Source organism: Scomber japonicus, chromosome 6 (genome assembly GCF_027409825.1).
Source record: "Scomber japonicus isolate fScoJap1 chromosome 6, fScoJap1.pri, whole genome shotgun sequence".
Classification (NCBI taxonomy): Eukaryota; Metazoa; Chordata; class Actinopteri; order Scombriformes; family Scombridae; genus Scomber; species Scomber japonicus.
Window position 1 is genome coordinate 27,323,174 of NC_070583.1, and position 16,193 is coordinate 27,339,366.

Consider the following 16,193-nt stretch of genomic DNA (forward strand, 5'->3'; position numbering starts at 1 on the left):
AAAGCTTTCCATAAAACAACAAAATGCAACAATAAACCCTTTCTGGCATCATTTATGTTAACAAAAAATGCACATTTTAAGTTTTAACAGTATTTATTTTATTCGACTTTTATTTATATTTTCTTTGTATTTTAATAGTGCAAACTGACTGAAACAAAGAACCATTTAATAACTGTTAAGAGTTTAAAATGTCAGGCATGAATTCAGTAACCCATCTATAATAGTACTGATAACAATATCACTGCAGATGCATGGGCTATTACGAAAGACTGCCTCGTCATGTCATAGATTATATAGGGTAAAGGTTTATTTAAATTAATGTCATGGGCGGTTTCTGTCAGTGCAGTTGAGGTCGCATAGTAGCAAGTGGTCACATGGCGTGTATGCATGTAAATGACACGAGAGAGTGGAGAGAGAGAGCGAGAGAGCGAGAAAGCTGAGAAAGCGGGCTGTGGGTGGGAGGAGAGGAGAGGGAGGAGGGAGGAGGGGAGACAGACAGACACCGGGGGCTCTCGCCGGCACAACGGAGAGCACTTTTTTTTTTGGTGATTGAGGGGACCTTGTGTGGCTCTGAGCATCTCCCTCCGTCCCCGTGTTTGGTTTAATGTGTCAGGCCGGCGCTGGTTGCCGTCATCTCTCCGATATTATTTATAACCGAGCAGAAAATTGGATGGGACTCATACACGGGCAAGACAATCCCGGAAATAACATGCGTACTCTCAGCCTGTCACGTACGCTCACTGTGGATTTGCATTGCTGTGGGCTGCCGTAGGTAAGCGGAGGAGCTGTGATCTCCTCAAGAGGGATTTTTTCACTTGGTATTTAACGATGTATAGCTGCTCTGATTTCTTTCACAGCCTGAAACGTGTGTTTCAACTGATTTAATACATTTTACAACAACAAAAACAAAAAAAAAGAGCGCGCTATGATCTGATCTCAAGTTAGAAATCGATAGCTGAAGACCAAATATAAGTCATCTAATGTTTCCTTACATTCTTATATAGGCTATGAACCGTAATTGTAATTAACTTGAAATGCAAAGATTACATTTCAGTAGCCATAAAAACTGTTACAGTAAAAGTGAGTTTTTATGGGCTTTCATTTTTACCTTCTTTTAAGCATTTAAGTCGGTTATAAAAATGCCATGATAAAAAAAAAACCTTTTGAAATTTAATGATGATTTAGTTGTACATATAGGCTACTACATTATAGATTTATTGTAGGTTTATTTACTTCAGCTTACTGTCAAGTGGCCTGTTCTGTGCTATTAATAGGACTAAAGTGTATCATTTTACTCTCCACAGATACTCTCCACAGCCTCAAAATGTTAATAGGTCGGATGCAAACAGTTTGAGAATATTAATTGAGATAAATGTGTGAAATATAAGCGAGAGGAACAAGACTTGGACATGAAACTTCTTGCAGCGGTGACAGAGCTCCTCTCCGTCAGAGAAAACAGCAGCTCGGCTAGAAAATGAAGCGAGGACGTGAGCTACGTGCGCATCCAGTAGATGACGAGATGAAATGGAGAGCTTGGGACACACGGACCTTTTAAACCCAAGCTCTTCCCGCGGATGTGTCGCTGGTTCAGCATCGCAGGATAGAAGATCAAGCGTACAGCAGCTCGTCTGTGGACCGGCAGAGATTCACTACACGCACCGGACGGACATGGGGCTGAATGGATACTGCTCTGCGCCGGTGGGGAGCCCGACAGCCGCGGAGCTGCTGGCGGGTCTGGCCTCTCAGACCGACTCTCCGGGAATCACAACCCTGACAAAGCAATCGAAAACCGGCGTGCCAATCTACAACGTCGGGGTGGTGTCTCCTGCTGCCACCGTGGAGGGCAGCCACACATGCGCTTTGGCTCAAACACCAGACAGTTACCCGGCACAAACGAAGGGGGTTTTGGGGAGCCCTATGTACCCTTTCACCAGCAGAGCCTATCTGGTGGAGAATGGGGACCGCACATCTCATGAGAAGTGCCCATTAGTGATGAGGAGGCACAATGGTGACCTGAAAAGCAGACAGGTGCAACAGCAGAAACGGAGGGGTGGGGAGAACCGGGATTTGGGGTCAGAGACTCCTAATGGTCTTATGGGGTCACCTGGGTTGGGATGTTCGGTGGACTCAGCTTTTCCCACGTTAGACTCAGACTTCAAGCGGAGAAGGTTGACAGATGTAAGTGTTGTTCACAAGTCTTCAGAGGTCTCCAGGGTGGCCCGAGCAGTCGCCCCGCTTACCAACAGTTCCCATAGCAACCAAATGACTATCAAGCATGTGCACTGTGTCACTCCCCAATCTCCCTTCACCCCTCCTGGCCCCCACACTAACCAGCACAACGGACATAATGTGGCATCAACTGGCCCACCGGCTGCACCCAGCCAGACCTCCCCGAAGGAGGCTCATGGCATCCCCACCCCTCCGCCTTCTGCAGGCGCTGGCCTGTCAGCAGAATGCATAGCCCAGCAATACATCATCCCCTGCATGAAATACTACGGCATCTGTGTGAAAGACAACTTTCTGGGCCCCCAGCTGGGTGACAGGGTCCTGGAGGAGGTGGAGGTCCTAAACCGCAGTGGGAAATTTCGTGGCGGGCAGCTGGTGAGCCAGAAGAACATTCCCTCTCGGAACATCAGGGGCGACCAGATCGCCTGGGTAGAGGGACGCGAGCCTGGGTGCGAGAGCATCGGGATGCTGATGGCCCACATTGATGAGGCTGTCATGTACAGCGCTGCCAATGGACAGCTGGGGCAATGTGTCATCAATGGACGCACCAAGGTGAGAGGTAGCACATGATGGAAACATTTGGTGTGAGGGCAGGGTAACATGTTGTCATTTCTAATGATGTCATTACATTTTGAGCAAGAGGTTGGTTGTGTCATGTTGGCTGTAATGCTGAAGCATAGGCAGGCAAAAACACACACTAACACTATTGTGGGATAGCAAACATAACGTCAGGTAGGACGTCAGGACGAGCCCTGCTGTGTTTCTGGCACATGTTAGTCTGATATGGGGGGGAGGGGGGGCTGCGGGCTGAGCTTTGCTCCCAACCCGGCCCTATGCCTGAGTTAAGGCCTGCCCTTGTCCATACCCTCATTCTACTGGTACCCAGAAGAAGAAAAAATGCATCTTGGAGCTGTATCTCCCCAGCCATCACTATATCTCTAGCTTTGAAGATGAGTTTTCCTGTCGGTACTTTCACCCATGCAAACATGGCACTGGCTTGGCAGGAGAGTGTTTTGTTATGTTTACTCATATCTCATATCATGTGAACCACAAGTCTTCTCTTTATTTCACCATAACTAAACAACACGCCTCAGTTTTTCTTTTCTATTGATAATTTTCGAATGCCATGCACAATTACCACAGCAAACCACCTAACCAGGTGCGATAAACGCTAAGACTAAACAGTCAATGACTAAGTCTTCCGCGTCATAGTCCCCAGATGGACTGGCAGGCCTTTTGTCCTTTGCCCAGCTGTGGACATTGTGTGCAGGACAGTGAGCCCCCACCCTCTCCCCTGTAGTGACGCAGTCCTGGGTTATTTGAGCCAGGTAATACCATTGACCTGTTGTGACTCTTCATCCTGAATCTATCTGGAGCCCTCTCTCCTATCTTCGCTACTGTTTTCCCCTGTGCCATGGAAAAACAGCGCAGCGCAGCCAAGTGAAAAACATTAAGATTAAGTACACGTTCCACCTGTCCCTCTTTGCATTACCAGCTCTTTACTCAGTAACCAAGATTGTGTTTTTGAGGATGTGGTGTCATGGTCTGCTTATCTATCAGCTGTGAGTTATCCATTACATGCCAGTCTAGACTGTTACCCAACATGTTCTTAGTAGTGTTTCTCCTCTATATGCAGTATTTGCAGATTTGCTAAATAACAGATCCAGACAATACAGATTGGTCTGGATTAAAATACTGATTTAAAAATTGCTAATATGTAAATGGTGACTCAAAAAAGGTGATAGAAGGTGAATTAGTGTGACTAAAATAAATACTAATATTGTAATTCTTTACTTTCTATAAGATGTCAGTTTGATAGGTGTACACAAATTTGATCATCAAATTGTTGTTATGCCCCCATGTCGGGTAAAAATATCCCAGAAACCATTGTGATGTGTACTGTAACAGATCTGAATAAAAATAGACAAGCTAGCAGGCCCGTATAAAAACATCTTTCGAAATACACGTACAGCATTTTTGTAGCCAAGTTGAAATTCTTCATATTAACTGTCTCCTATCGTGTGTTTGGTTGTGTGTCTCTCTGTCTTTCCTTCACCATGTTTTTCCCTCTCTTCTTAAAGTATAGGATCACCAACCTTGTTCACCCCATCTGTGTAACACTGGACATAGTACCTTTGCCCTGCATGTCTCGTCATTTACATAAGGTAGAGGCAGTGTTTAAACAGGGGCTGGTTGGGTCACAACAGCAGCCTTTGCTCCTATAGACCCTCGGCTGATTGTGTTGCTCTCAAGTCAAAGTCATGTTTGATCTGTGTTGACAGCAAATTGAGACCCAAAGCAAGTGGCTTGAGGCAAACATCATTTTTCTAGATCTTTTTAGTCCTGTTGCAGTGCCGGAGTGCAAAATACTACTTGCCACTAACACAGTCTCACTCATGAAAATATATAAAAATGCCTGTTATCCCTTGACAGTTTGAGCTGCAGCTTCCTTTCAGGGCTGAAGTGGATTTAATCAGTAAAATTAATTACACATCAAAGCTGTCACCTCAGTTCACCTGGCTGTTTTGTAGAGGAAATAGATTTATCTGACAGAAAAAAAAACGTTGTAACTTTACTTGATTGCAGATATACTATTGATCAGAGCAAACCTTAATGAAGTGGAGAACAGTCAGGAGAAGTGCTTAGAAATAGTTTTCTTGGGAAGAATATGGTTTAAAAATAAGGAGTTTATTCTAGGTTTACCAGTTTTATAGTGATGGGTAGTTATTTAGATTTTCTATTTCACTCTATAACAGCCAGAGACTCATTTGAATGTAATGTGTTGATTGATTACTAAGTTATTTATTTTCTCTTACTCGGCATGGTGTGATTACTGAGTACATCTGTTGGATTGCCAAACCAGCTGTTCCCCTGCCAGATCTCGCCATTTGCCCTTGGTGTGTTGAAAATGTTTAATGCTGCACAGTACAAAATTTCCTGGCCAGGTGTTCCTGTGGAAGAGTGCAGGGGGCTGCGTAGCTATAGATACAATAATGAAGTGTGCATAAGAGAGAGAAAGGAAGTGATAGGAAATGACAAAAGGAGGATCAGGGAGAGGTATAACAAGTTACTCCGTCACCTAAACCTTCTTCTTTTTTTTTAAACTTTATTCTGACATCTTATTTTTTCTTTCTCCTGTCCTGTATTTCACTGCCTTTCTCCTTCATCTTATCAACCCCTTGTTTGCTCATTGGACAAAATATTTCCCAGCCGTTACCGTGGTAACAGGCCCATACAAAGTAGAGCTCCGCATTGTGTCTGAAAGAGATGAGAGAGAAAAGGAGAGGGACTGGCAATGCCCAAAATAATATCCTGTATGTACCAAAACCCCCCGAAAATACACCCCGACTCCTGTAAGTCAGCGGGAGCCAGGCTTCGGTGCTTGTGAGGAGTGCCGTAGTGTTGACAAAGGAAATAGTAATGCAGTTAATACAGTGCAAGGTAGTGAGAAAGTGTTGCGTTATGGGAAAGTGTAAAACAATTCGGTGAAGGTAATGAGGTACATGGAGGGGGAGGGGATAGACTGGCAACGAGACTGTAAGCGAAAGAGGGCTTTAAGGAACAAGGAGCGGGAGGATGGTGGTGTTGAGTGAGTGAGAAGGGGCGATGCAGCAGAAGCTCTGGCATAATGAGAATGTCTGCTGCAGCAGCGTGTCCTTAGATGCCCCTCCTAGAGCTCAGCAGTGCCACCATGCAGGCAGGAGTCATACACTAACACACATAATGCAGTTACAGTACAGACCTTCAAGCTTGCTTGATTGAATTGATGACGGATAGACAAATTTGCCATTAATTTAGTTTCATACAGTTCAGACTTTTCCCCCACTCTAGATCTATGCATTTTATACTCAAACAAGGATAGGATTAGTATAATGTATGGAATTGGGACACAGCTACTGTTAAATCCTTGTTACTTTTCATCTCAGATTTATTCCCACTTTTTGTGTTGTTGTATCCCAAAACACATTTACAGTGTGTGACTATGTATCATATAATGGCATGTGTATATTAGTAGTGAGGGACTTCCCATACAGACATAATAACACCTAAAGAAACACACATATTACTGTGTTCAGCGGTGACTTGTGCAGAATTGGCTCATCATGTCTGATCTTAGTTTCTCACATTTTAAAAATGTGTTTACGCACTTATTTTTTTTTTTTATTTAAGTCTATACATAAACACTGCAAGTACTTTTTGCCATGTAATGTATTGCTGCAAACCCTACACTACCAGTCTATGGACATTATAGCAACATAAGCAGTCTGAGGCCGACACTTTGTAGACTTACTGATGAAATCCTCTTATTGTCAAAAGTTAAAGCCAGTGCGACATCACACACACACACACACACACACACACACACACACACACACACACACACACACACACACACACACACACACACACACACACATGCATGCTCTTTAGCTTGCAATTGATACCTTACACCTCCAAAGCCAATATCTAGCCTAAGAGGTAGTGGTCTTCATGTGAATCCAACTGAATAATGGGCCATGATATTAACCTGCAGGAAAGATAGAAGAAGAGGTATGAGCCAGTGAAAAAGAGTTCATCATCATTCAATTTAATTCACACAGACTCATCTTCACATCTCTCAAAATTCAACCTGGTAGTAATTATTATTAATGGCTGAATTTTTATCACCTCTTGTTTCTTCCAGGCTGCTTGTAAGTAAACTGCAGTAGGAATTTAGGAAGATAGCAGTGCCACCTGACAGATGGTTTCAACCACTAAGATGGCAAATGTGTGTGGTGCTGAAGGTTCCCAATCCCAGCGTCCACCCTTGAGGACTCACCGATTTTGATCCATGCTTTTCTTATAATCCACAGAGGCTCAGAGCTGTCCCACTGTGAAACTGGGCAGATCTCTACAGTTCTCTCGCTGACTTTTTGAGCCTTTTTCTGCGCACTTCTCATATTTTTGCAACATGAAATCACCACTGGCTCTAGATGCTTATTATTGTTATCATATTAATTTCTTTTAGTCTTTCATTTTTTTAATCAAACAATTATCAATTGTTATTATATTAAAAAACAAAACTAATACTCAATTTCATAAGATCTCTTAAGCTTCACACTTTAAAATCATTCAAGTTTCTGTGCTGAAAAGTTAAGGCCAGTGAATCTCAACCAGCTGTGGAGCTGACCCTGCACTCAAGCCTACAGTGTTAATGTAAAATAGTCTAACCATAAGGATCACGGGTAACCATATGGTTTGATAAGCGGAGGCTTGAGTCTCCCCTCCTCTTTTTTAAAACTATATCTGCATTTCATGAACTGCTGACCAGTGTCTCGTCTGTTTACAGCACCTGTAAAAGAAGCACACACTTCTCTCAAGATTCTTAACATTATTTTTTATCTTCATCTGACCCTCAATCCAGCGTCCCACCTACACTAATAAAAACTTTTAGGTAATTTACAGTATGAATACCTCTTGAGTATTTTACTGCATGTAGCCTTCTGTATGTTCTTTTCAAAGCTGAGCACCAGTATAAACTATGCTGTAGTAGAGGGGAACTTGGGACAATAAAAATCCATACTGTTTATGTTTTCAACCACTTAAACATCTTGCATGTCTGTCATAAAGATTCAAATAAGACACATCTTTAAACTGCAACATCCACAGGTAGTAAAACTAGCCACAATTGCTTCCAAAATCCTCTTGATAAATAAAAAAGACTGCGTAAACCATCATCACAGTGTACCAACAACATCCTTGTCTGTATTTGAACCCACACGCACACTCACACATACAGACACACACATTCTCTTTCGTTCTTTCTCCTTTACAAGCAGTAATGCCTCTATTTTTTCAACCTTATCTGGCCCTTTTCTCCCCTCCTCACCACCATCATGCCTCTTATCAGAATATGCGTGCAGCATTGGAGTTTATTTTTGTTCTTGTCCAGAACAGCCTGTTCTGCCTACCCGGCCATCAGCTTGGCAGCCTGGGTATCTACTGTACCAAGCGATGCCATTAGGCATTAATGCTGGTGCCTGGCATGCAGGTGGTTGGTGCCAATTAGACTTGATCTTACTGTGGGCACAGATCTCAGCAGAGATGAAGGAGTAAGGAGGGCAGAAATGACAGATAGGATCGCGACGTGCTGTGTCACGCTGTGTGACTAAATGTTTTGTGTGTGTGTGTGTGTCTGTGTGTGTGTGTGTGTGTCTATGTGTGTAAGCTACCATCAGAAACAATATGGATGTGTGTGAAACTGGTTTGAATGGTAGTAATGTCTGAAGAATTCAAATCGAGTTATTTTAATGCCTTAAGGGGCTTATGGAAAATAAGAGCACCCTCCTCCTAAATTATATCCCTGTCTTGTGTAAGCTTTGATATAGATATTGTGTATGTTTACGTGTGTGTATGTGTGTGTGTGTGTGTGTGTGTGTGTGTGTGTGATGTGTTTATGCTGCAGGCGAGGGCTGATCTGTCCGGTGTGGCATAGTACATGTTAATTGTGGTTCATTACAGTAGTTAAGTCTGTTACCAGCTTTGGGAAAAAAAACCCTCTTTGCTGGAAATATCCTTGAATAAGTGCACACCAAAAAAAGAACAAAAAATCCCCTTCATGCCTTAATCTAAATTGAACATAAACTCATGCAGTTTTTCATTCTCAGTATAGTGTGTTCGATCAGGAGATTGTTTCATAATATTATTAAGGTTATTTGTTTTTTTTAATATTTACAATTTGTAATATATATGCAAGATGTATAATTAAGAATATATTTCCACAACAGCAGTCATTGTAACAGATATTTCTCCATCGGGTGTTTTGAAACCAATCTGAGAACAGTCTCCTAATGGGACTCAAGTTTCTGTCTACACAAAAGAGCATTTATCCCTATAAAACAGAGCAGCAGCTGTTTTCAGTTTGGTACAAGATCAGCAATAGCAGAACATATCTGAAACCGGCACTGACAGCAGGTAGGCTATGCTAAAAGCAGACTCCTCTATGCAGGATTATTTCATGCCACCACTTGTGATGATGTTGCATGGGTGACCACACAGGGCACCTTGGGATATGTGCCATCTTTGCTCTTCCTCTTCTCAGTTCTGTTAAACAGTTGAAACTAAGAAACCTCAACTGTAGCTGTAAAACGAAAACGGCAAACCACACAGACACATAAAAACGTGTAAACAAAGAGACCAAATGTCACAGTTTTCTTCATATGGTTTTAATAACCCCATACTTGATAAAGGAGGTTTTAGTCCTTTGAAACTGTCACAAGGTAATCAGCTCCTTTGACAAGTACTAATGACTCTAAATCACATTTGGATTGCAGTAATGTTTCTTTGTGTGAATGTTTCTTTTTTCCTTTGTGTCCATTCAATATGTTTGTTTTGACGCAGCCGGTCCGGTCGTCATTTGGAGCCCAGAGCAAAAGGTCCGGGGGTTAATGAGCGAGTGTTAGTCAGTAATGAGAACTGACAATGGCAACTGAGTAGAGTCCCACACAACACAATCAAACTTGGCTGTGGATGAGGACGGAAACACCAGAGGACACAAATGTACTATCATCTTTATTTGAGCTTGACAAACATGAGGACAGGTGCATTTATCTACACGAGCGCTGTTCAATCTCCTCGAGGTTAAGACTCTAAGGCTGTACTGCTACAGCTTCAATGATAGTCAAGTATATTAAATCAATATTGCAGCAGTGTGGAACCTGTTAGTCATGAATGATAGTGTCCTAGATCTGAGCTGAAGTGATGTGGTGACTCCAATAGTGTAACTTTTGTTTCCCACGCAGAACAGTATAAGTCAAGAAAGTGACAGCATCTTCCTTTGTAGTCAGCCTAGAAAGATGGTGGCGTTATTCCTCTACGTGTTGCCAGTTATCCTTAGAAACTCTGTCTGGCTGTATTAGTTGATATGTCAGTAAGTCAATCACCTGTTGACTCTGCTCAGATATAGCAGGTCTAACTGGATGTCTGATGGAGACAGTTTGGAAACTATTTACTCTAGCTTGAAACATATGTTGTACTGTCATGGGCTCAGCTCAATATGACCCTGGTACAGTCATATGGTCTTGTAGTGGCCCTGGTCTGGAATGTGTGTCGACCGGAGAGCTCTCACGCGAGCCTCCGTTCCCTCGGACTTCCCAAAGAAGGCAGCCCTCTCCTGCTTCACTGCCTTGGAACACAGGGACGTCAACCAGGGGAAATACCAGCGCAAGACCATTGTTTTGAACGTAGATGCTCTATCTGCAGATCGTAGCTGGGAACAACAGCTGAACTCTGGCATATTTCTTTGCTCTTTCTTCCTCTTCTCAGCGTGCGTGTGTGTGTGTCACAGTAGTTTATTTTTGGTGGTGTGAAAGTTAAATGAGTGGCACCAAAGGTTTATGTTGCAGCTTGCTTTTGTACCCAGGCTGATTTGCTAATAATGGATCGATCATCTGTAGTTCCTCAAAGTGTAACCATTCTAAACGGGTGAAATAATCCCTCACGCAATCCTATAGGGCTACAAATGAACAATCATTCATTATTGATTACTCTGTCAATAGTAATAGTAAATAGTAGTTGCTGAACAATTCAATCATTCAATCAATTAATTGATTAATTGTTGCAGCCACATAAAAGCCTCAAGAATTGTTTACAAATCAGATTTCCCAAAATATTTTTCAGGGGTCAAAGGTCAAGAGTCCATTTTTCCAAGATGAGACAACAACCCTTCTTGCAGGAAGTGTAGCCAGGGTTACTGGACCACTCTGAGGTTCAGGCAGGGGCGAATCCACTGGTAAAACTTCAAATAAAGCGACGCATGGCCATAGATCTTCAAAATCACACCTTTTGAGATCCCAGTCTATTGAAAGATGGAGTCAGTTATGGTGGAGGAGGATTTGGAGTGGAAATTAGTAGTGTTAGTTTGAATAAAATGTCCTAGTTGGGGGTATCTTTAGTGATGTTTAACTGGAAGGTGACATTTGCTGACATCTGTGCAAATGAAGCAACATGTTATCAACGTATATTTGTGATAGTGAGCAGAGGCCTATAGTGTGGCATGAGTAAGGTAGAGACAAATGCACAACTAATGATGCCATTTCTTTTGTTTTTAGGCCATGGTTGCCTGTTACCCAGGTAACGGGGCAGGGTATGTCCGCCATGTTGACAACCCCAACGGTGACGGACGCTGCATTACGTGTATCTACTATCTTAACAAGAACTGGGATGCCAAGGTACATTTTATAAGATGAATATTAGTCTGTTTTAAAATGTTTTATCACTCTTGAAAATATATTTAAATCTCTATTTGAATGAGGAGCAACACACAAAAATGATTTACTATCAATTTGGACTCTCTGGTCTTTCAGTGCATTTAAATTGAACTGAATTGCAGGGAAATAACATGTATGTTGCAAGTAAGAGAATGTGCTGTGTGTGTTTATGTGTGTTTATAGAAACAAGGAGGGTTGCTGCAGATCTACCCTGAAGGCAAAAATGTGGTAGCCAGCATAGAACCTATGTTTGACCGACTGCTGATCTTCTGGTCTGACCGCAGGAACCCACATGAAGTCAAGCCAGCCTATGCCACTCGGTTAGTAACTCTTAAAATTGCTGGGGTCCTTCATATGCACACACCCCCCCCCCCCCCCCCACACACACACACACACACACACACACTAATATGGAATTGTGCCGTCTTTTCAAAATTGTATAACGAATATATATACATATACCCTAACCCTAACCCATTTGAATTTGTCCCCTACTGTATAAGTAAAACTATGCACATGCCCAATTGAAAAGAAATATTTGTTTTAAAGTCACAGTCAGTTACAATAGTCTTTTTGAATTATTGAACATGGTTAGATTTACTATAAATATTTAATTGACAAGCTTTATCCAGCAGTTTTAGTAGCGCCAAGATGAACACATGCATAAACACAGTCAACAACTTTATCAGCGATGCTTGATTTTACATCTGTTTAAACCATGCTGTTAAAAAGCGAGGAAAATAAAATTATATTGACTGTAGACCTCTGTAAAAACAAGGATCCAACATTTACAAGTCTAAAAGTTCCCTTGATGCTCAAATGCAACAGACTCATCCTCTCCTCTCCATCTGACTGCTGGGGGGCGAGGCGGGGCTCGAGGCAGGAAGTATGTGTTTCCTGAGGGGGAAGGCGGGAGGGAGAGGGGAGGAAGGTTCGATTGCAGGACTCGTGCTGGAGACGCAGAGACATGAGAGACAGGAATAAACAATACAGCCCCACAGGAGGGACAAAAAACTGTAGAGATTAACCCTCTGCTGCCCACATCAGCTTGCCTGGAAAGTCGGCTGTTCATTTCAATCACCTGTTTTCTCTGGGTCAGAACCTTATTTTTCATTAATCTTATTTGTGGGGGTATTTAGGCCCTTATCACAATCAATCTAAAACCCAACTCTTGCATTTTAGCACATAACCCATAAACAATTGCAACTTTATGCAACATAACACGATCATTATCTTAATAACATCACAATATACTAATATACAGCCATTGTCACAGCCAATAACTGGACTTTTATTAGCAATTTTGCCTCAAACAAACATTTAATGTCTTTCACTAGAAAACAGTTAATTTTCCACAAGGGTTATATATACAAAAGAGAAATAGCTCTTGTCTTATGATTATCTCTCTCTTCTTCTTGTGTCTTACAGCTATGCTATCACAGTCTGGTACTTTGATGCCAAAGAGAGAGCGGAGGCTAAAGAGAAATACAAATTGGGTAAGCTTCTTTACAGTCTCTATTATTAATTACATTTCTTCCCTGGCTTGTTTGTGCAGTATAACACTTATGATTACACAAACTTAATATTGTATGTGACTAATATGTTCTTTCTCTATTACTTGTGTCCATAGCAACAGGACAGAAAGGTGTTCAAGTGCCTGTCACTCAAAACAGCAGGACATAAATCTCATGTAATCACTGGGGAGCACTCTGAACGTATCATGTGCCTTTCTGAACTGCTAATGGACACCACGATGATAAAAGGGAGACACTGTTAAACTGTCAGTCATGTACGCAGCTCCACATCAGCTGTCAGATTTACGTCATGGGAAATAATGTAATATTTCCCTGCCATGTGATTGGCCTGCTGATCAACGATGTGGCAGATATTGAGCACAACAGACCAGATCGTGTGGAGATCGGGTCAGAATACTTTGCATGGCGAAAGAAGAAGACAACCAAGAAGTATTTCTCTTCTGAAGACATCTCGCTGAATCATCTATGAAGACAACTGACTGGAAAAAAACAACTTTATTTTCTTTTGTTGCCATTTTGCCTGTTCAGTTATAAGTGATGTTGTGGCGTATTGAGAAATCATTGTTTTACTCTTGCTCTGAGGTATTTTTCAATTCAAACAAAATGAACATATAGAATATGATGAATCTGTGGACACACAGAGGGGAAAAGAAGAGCAAAAATCAAAACGGGGTCATGCCATTTAGTACCCGAAGCTAGTAATTTTCCATTGTCTGTGGAGTGGTTCCCTTGTCTCATGATGTGGGTGATGTGTGGGATGTGGGGTCAGTGTAAAAACAAAGGCATAGAAAGATTGATAATACATAAAATGGCTGTTGGTCATGATACAGTGGAAAGTTGCCATATGGTACCTGAAGCGCTAATCCCAAACATTGCAGGGATGCACATTAAATATACATCACAAAGTATTCCTGGTATTGCAATATCTGGATATCTTTTGCAAAAGCCTCAAAATGTTAGTGTGGTTAAAAAGCAAACAGAAGCCAAGTAATCCAGCATGGACATTTCATTTATTTTATGAGCTGCAAAGTATGTATGTAACAGATTTTCAAGCACACAAAACATTTTTCAACATACTTGATATGCTGAGCTCTCTGTATGACTGAATACACTGCTCACACTTGAGACAAGGAGCAAGCTGTCTAGTGAAAAGGGTCAAAACAGGGTTTGATGAAATTGAGTGTGTTTTCTGTGTGTGTGCGCTCATATACCTGTATGCAGATTTAGCTTGACTCGTACCTGTTCTAAACAAGAAGAAAACAGACATACCCTCTGCCCCAACAAACACACACACACACACACACACACACACACACACACAGAAAAGATGGATGACAACAGCTAATTAAAAAAAAAAAATTAAAAGGACAAAGTTATACTAAACAGTACTTAGAAGATAACCTCAAACAACCAAGACCATTTAGAGTATAAAGCACAGAGTAAAGCATACACTATGTGAACTGCAGGGTCAAACTATTGCCTGCTCGTGTGGTGGACTGAGTATGTTTGTGTGAAAATTTGTATTTGCACATGTATGTGACAAATTCCACTGTTTCAAGGAGGGTTACAGATATTGTCTCAGTGTATGTTGGATTGGTTAAAGAGAAGGTTGTTTTTTTTAACAAAAAAAAAAGCACTTTATTGTTTGAAATGCCATGTGTGAATGATAGAAAAAATATATATAACTAAAAATGTAGTTTAATGCCTTTATAATATGGTCATTCAAATGCAATAGAAACTAAAACAATGAGAACAAATGGAAATTGTTTGCCTAATTTTTTAATTTTTGAGTATTTAATTAAAGCCTGTTTGTTTTTGTACACAAAGTATTTGTAATTAATTTAGTAAGAAACATTTGCACTGCATTTTTTATTCAGCTGTTCCTTCAAAGTCCAAGAGCAACAAATGGGGCAAAATGCAGTCTCATTCATACAGACAACAGTGTGCGTGACTGTAGACTGACTGAGCACAATTGGCCTAATTTCCTGGTTAGAAAAAAAAGCAGCAACTTCTCTCTTTCAGATGAAGGATTTATTTCCAAACATGTATTTATTTCAATCAATGAGTGAGTTTGTATCATAGCAGGTAGTCTTATGGTGTAGGTATAGTGGATGTGTGGTTTGTGAGATCTGCAACACAGAACAACAACAATAATAATAATTAAAATGGGATATCAGTTATCAGTTAATGAAATATCCACAAAGGGTCAGCGCATGTACATCAGTGAAACATTAGTATGGCACTCATGGATGTATTATAAGAGCTGGATAGTGGACCAAAAATTGTGCACATTCAGTCCTGTAGGAATTGCTCAACTGGTGTTAGGGGGGCACACTGAATATGCACAGTTGTATTTACCCTGTTGGGCCTGTCCATGAGTTCCCGCGTGACCCATACACTTTACAATGTCATGATGTTACAGAGGTCATATAGTTTGCCTCTCCTTGCTGTAAACAAAAACTCAATCGATAAATAATTATTTATATAGCCCCAAATCACAACAAAAGTCGACTCAAGGCACTTTTCACATAGAGCAGGTCTAGACCGTCCTCTAATTTAATTCAAAGAGACCCAACATAGAGCCAGTAAGAAGAAGTCTGTATCCATATTTAGTAAGAGGTCAAGATGGACACATCTTGTATTGAGACATAATGTTCCCCATCTGTTTTTCATGCCTTCATCTGATCTAGAAGTTTGCTAATGCTGTTGTAGTTTTTTTTAACCAATGGCGTCATATGAACCACTGGATTAGGTGAACACAGAGCTCACAATTTCAATTTCTCTGCTTTTGATTCCTCTTGTCTGACTGGCAATTTGATACAATGACATTCAACTGCAAAAATGCTTTGGTTTCTCACCAACCACAGAGCCCTAGTACTTGGGCCAGTGCAGAATGATGGACCAAAAACCTAAAATTGTTAAGGGTTGAGCAGCAGAGCATTTTCCAAATCCATGGGACGTTGTTGGATTCAAGATCAGTTTGAAATGATAAATTGAAGAACCAAGGCTACTTGTATGGACCAGCAGGATTTGGGGGGATCAAAATAACTGTGGTTCATGGTTTGAATACTTTGCCATACAGGATGGTCATTCAGAAGCTCTTCAACACAGGGTTGCAAAGGAAAAGAGAAAATCCAAGAACTAGATCTTTCAAATAGCTTAGCCAACAATAGCTTGGCTTTTA

At 41.3% G+C, this 16,193-nt stretch overlaps 1 protein-coding gene across 1 annotated transcript; it reads left to right on the forward strand.

Annotated features, from left to right (window-relative positions):
* The first annotated feature begins 509 nt into the window (after positions 1–509).
* On the forward strand, positions 510–14,320 carry egln2 (egl-9 family hypoxia-inducible factor 2). Its single transcript, XM_053320754.1, has 6 exons — positions 510–772; positions 1,305–2,778; positions 11,316–11,435; positions 11,658–11,794; positions 12,903–12,970; positions 13,105–14,320. Exons 2-6 carry the CDS (start codon positions 1,525–1,527, stop codon positions 13,155–13,157), a joined length of 1,632 nt encoding a protein of 543 aa, XP_053176729.1. The 5' UTR covers positions 510–772; positions 1,305–1,524; the 3' UTR covers positions 13,158–14,320.
* The last annotated feature ends 1,873 nt before the right edge of the window (positions 14,321–16,193 follow it).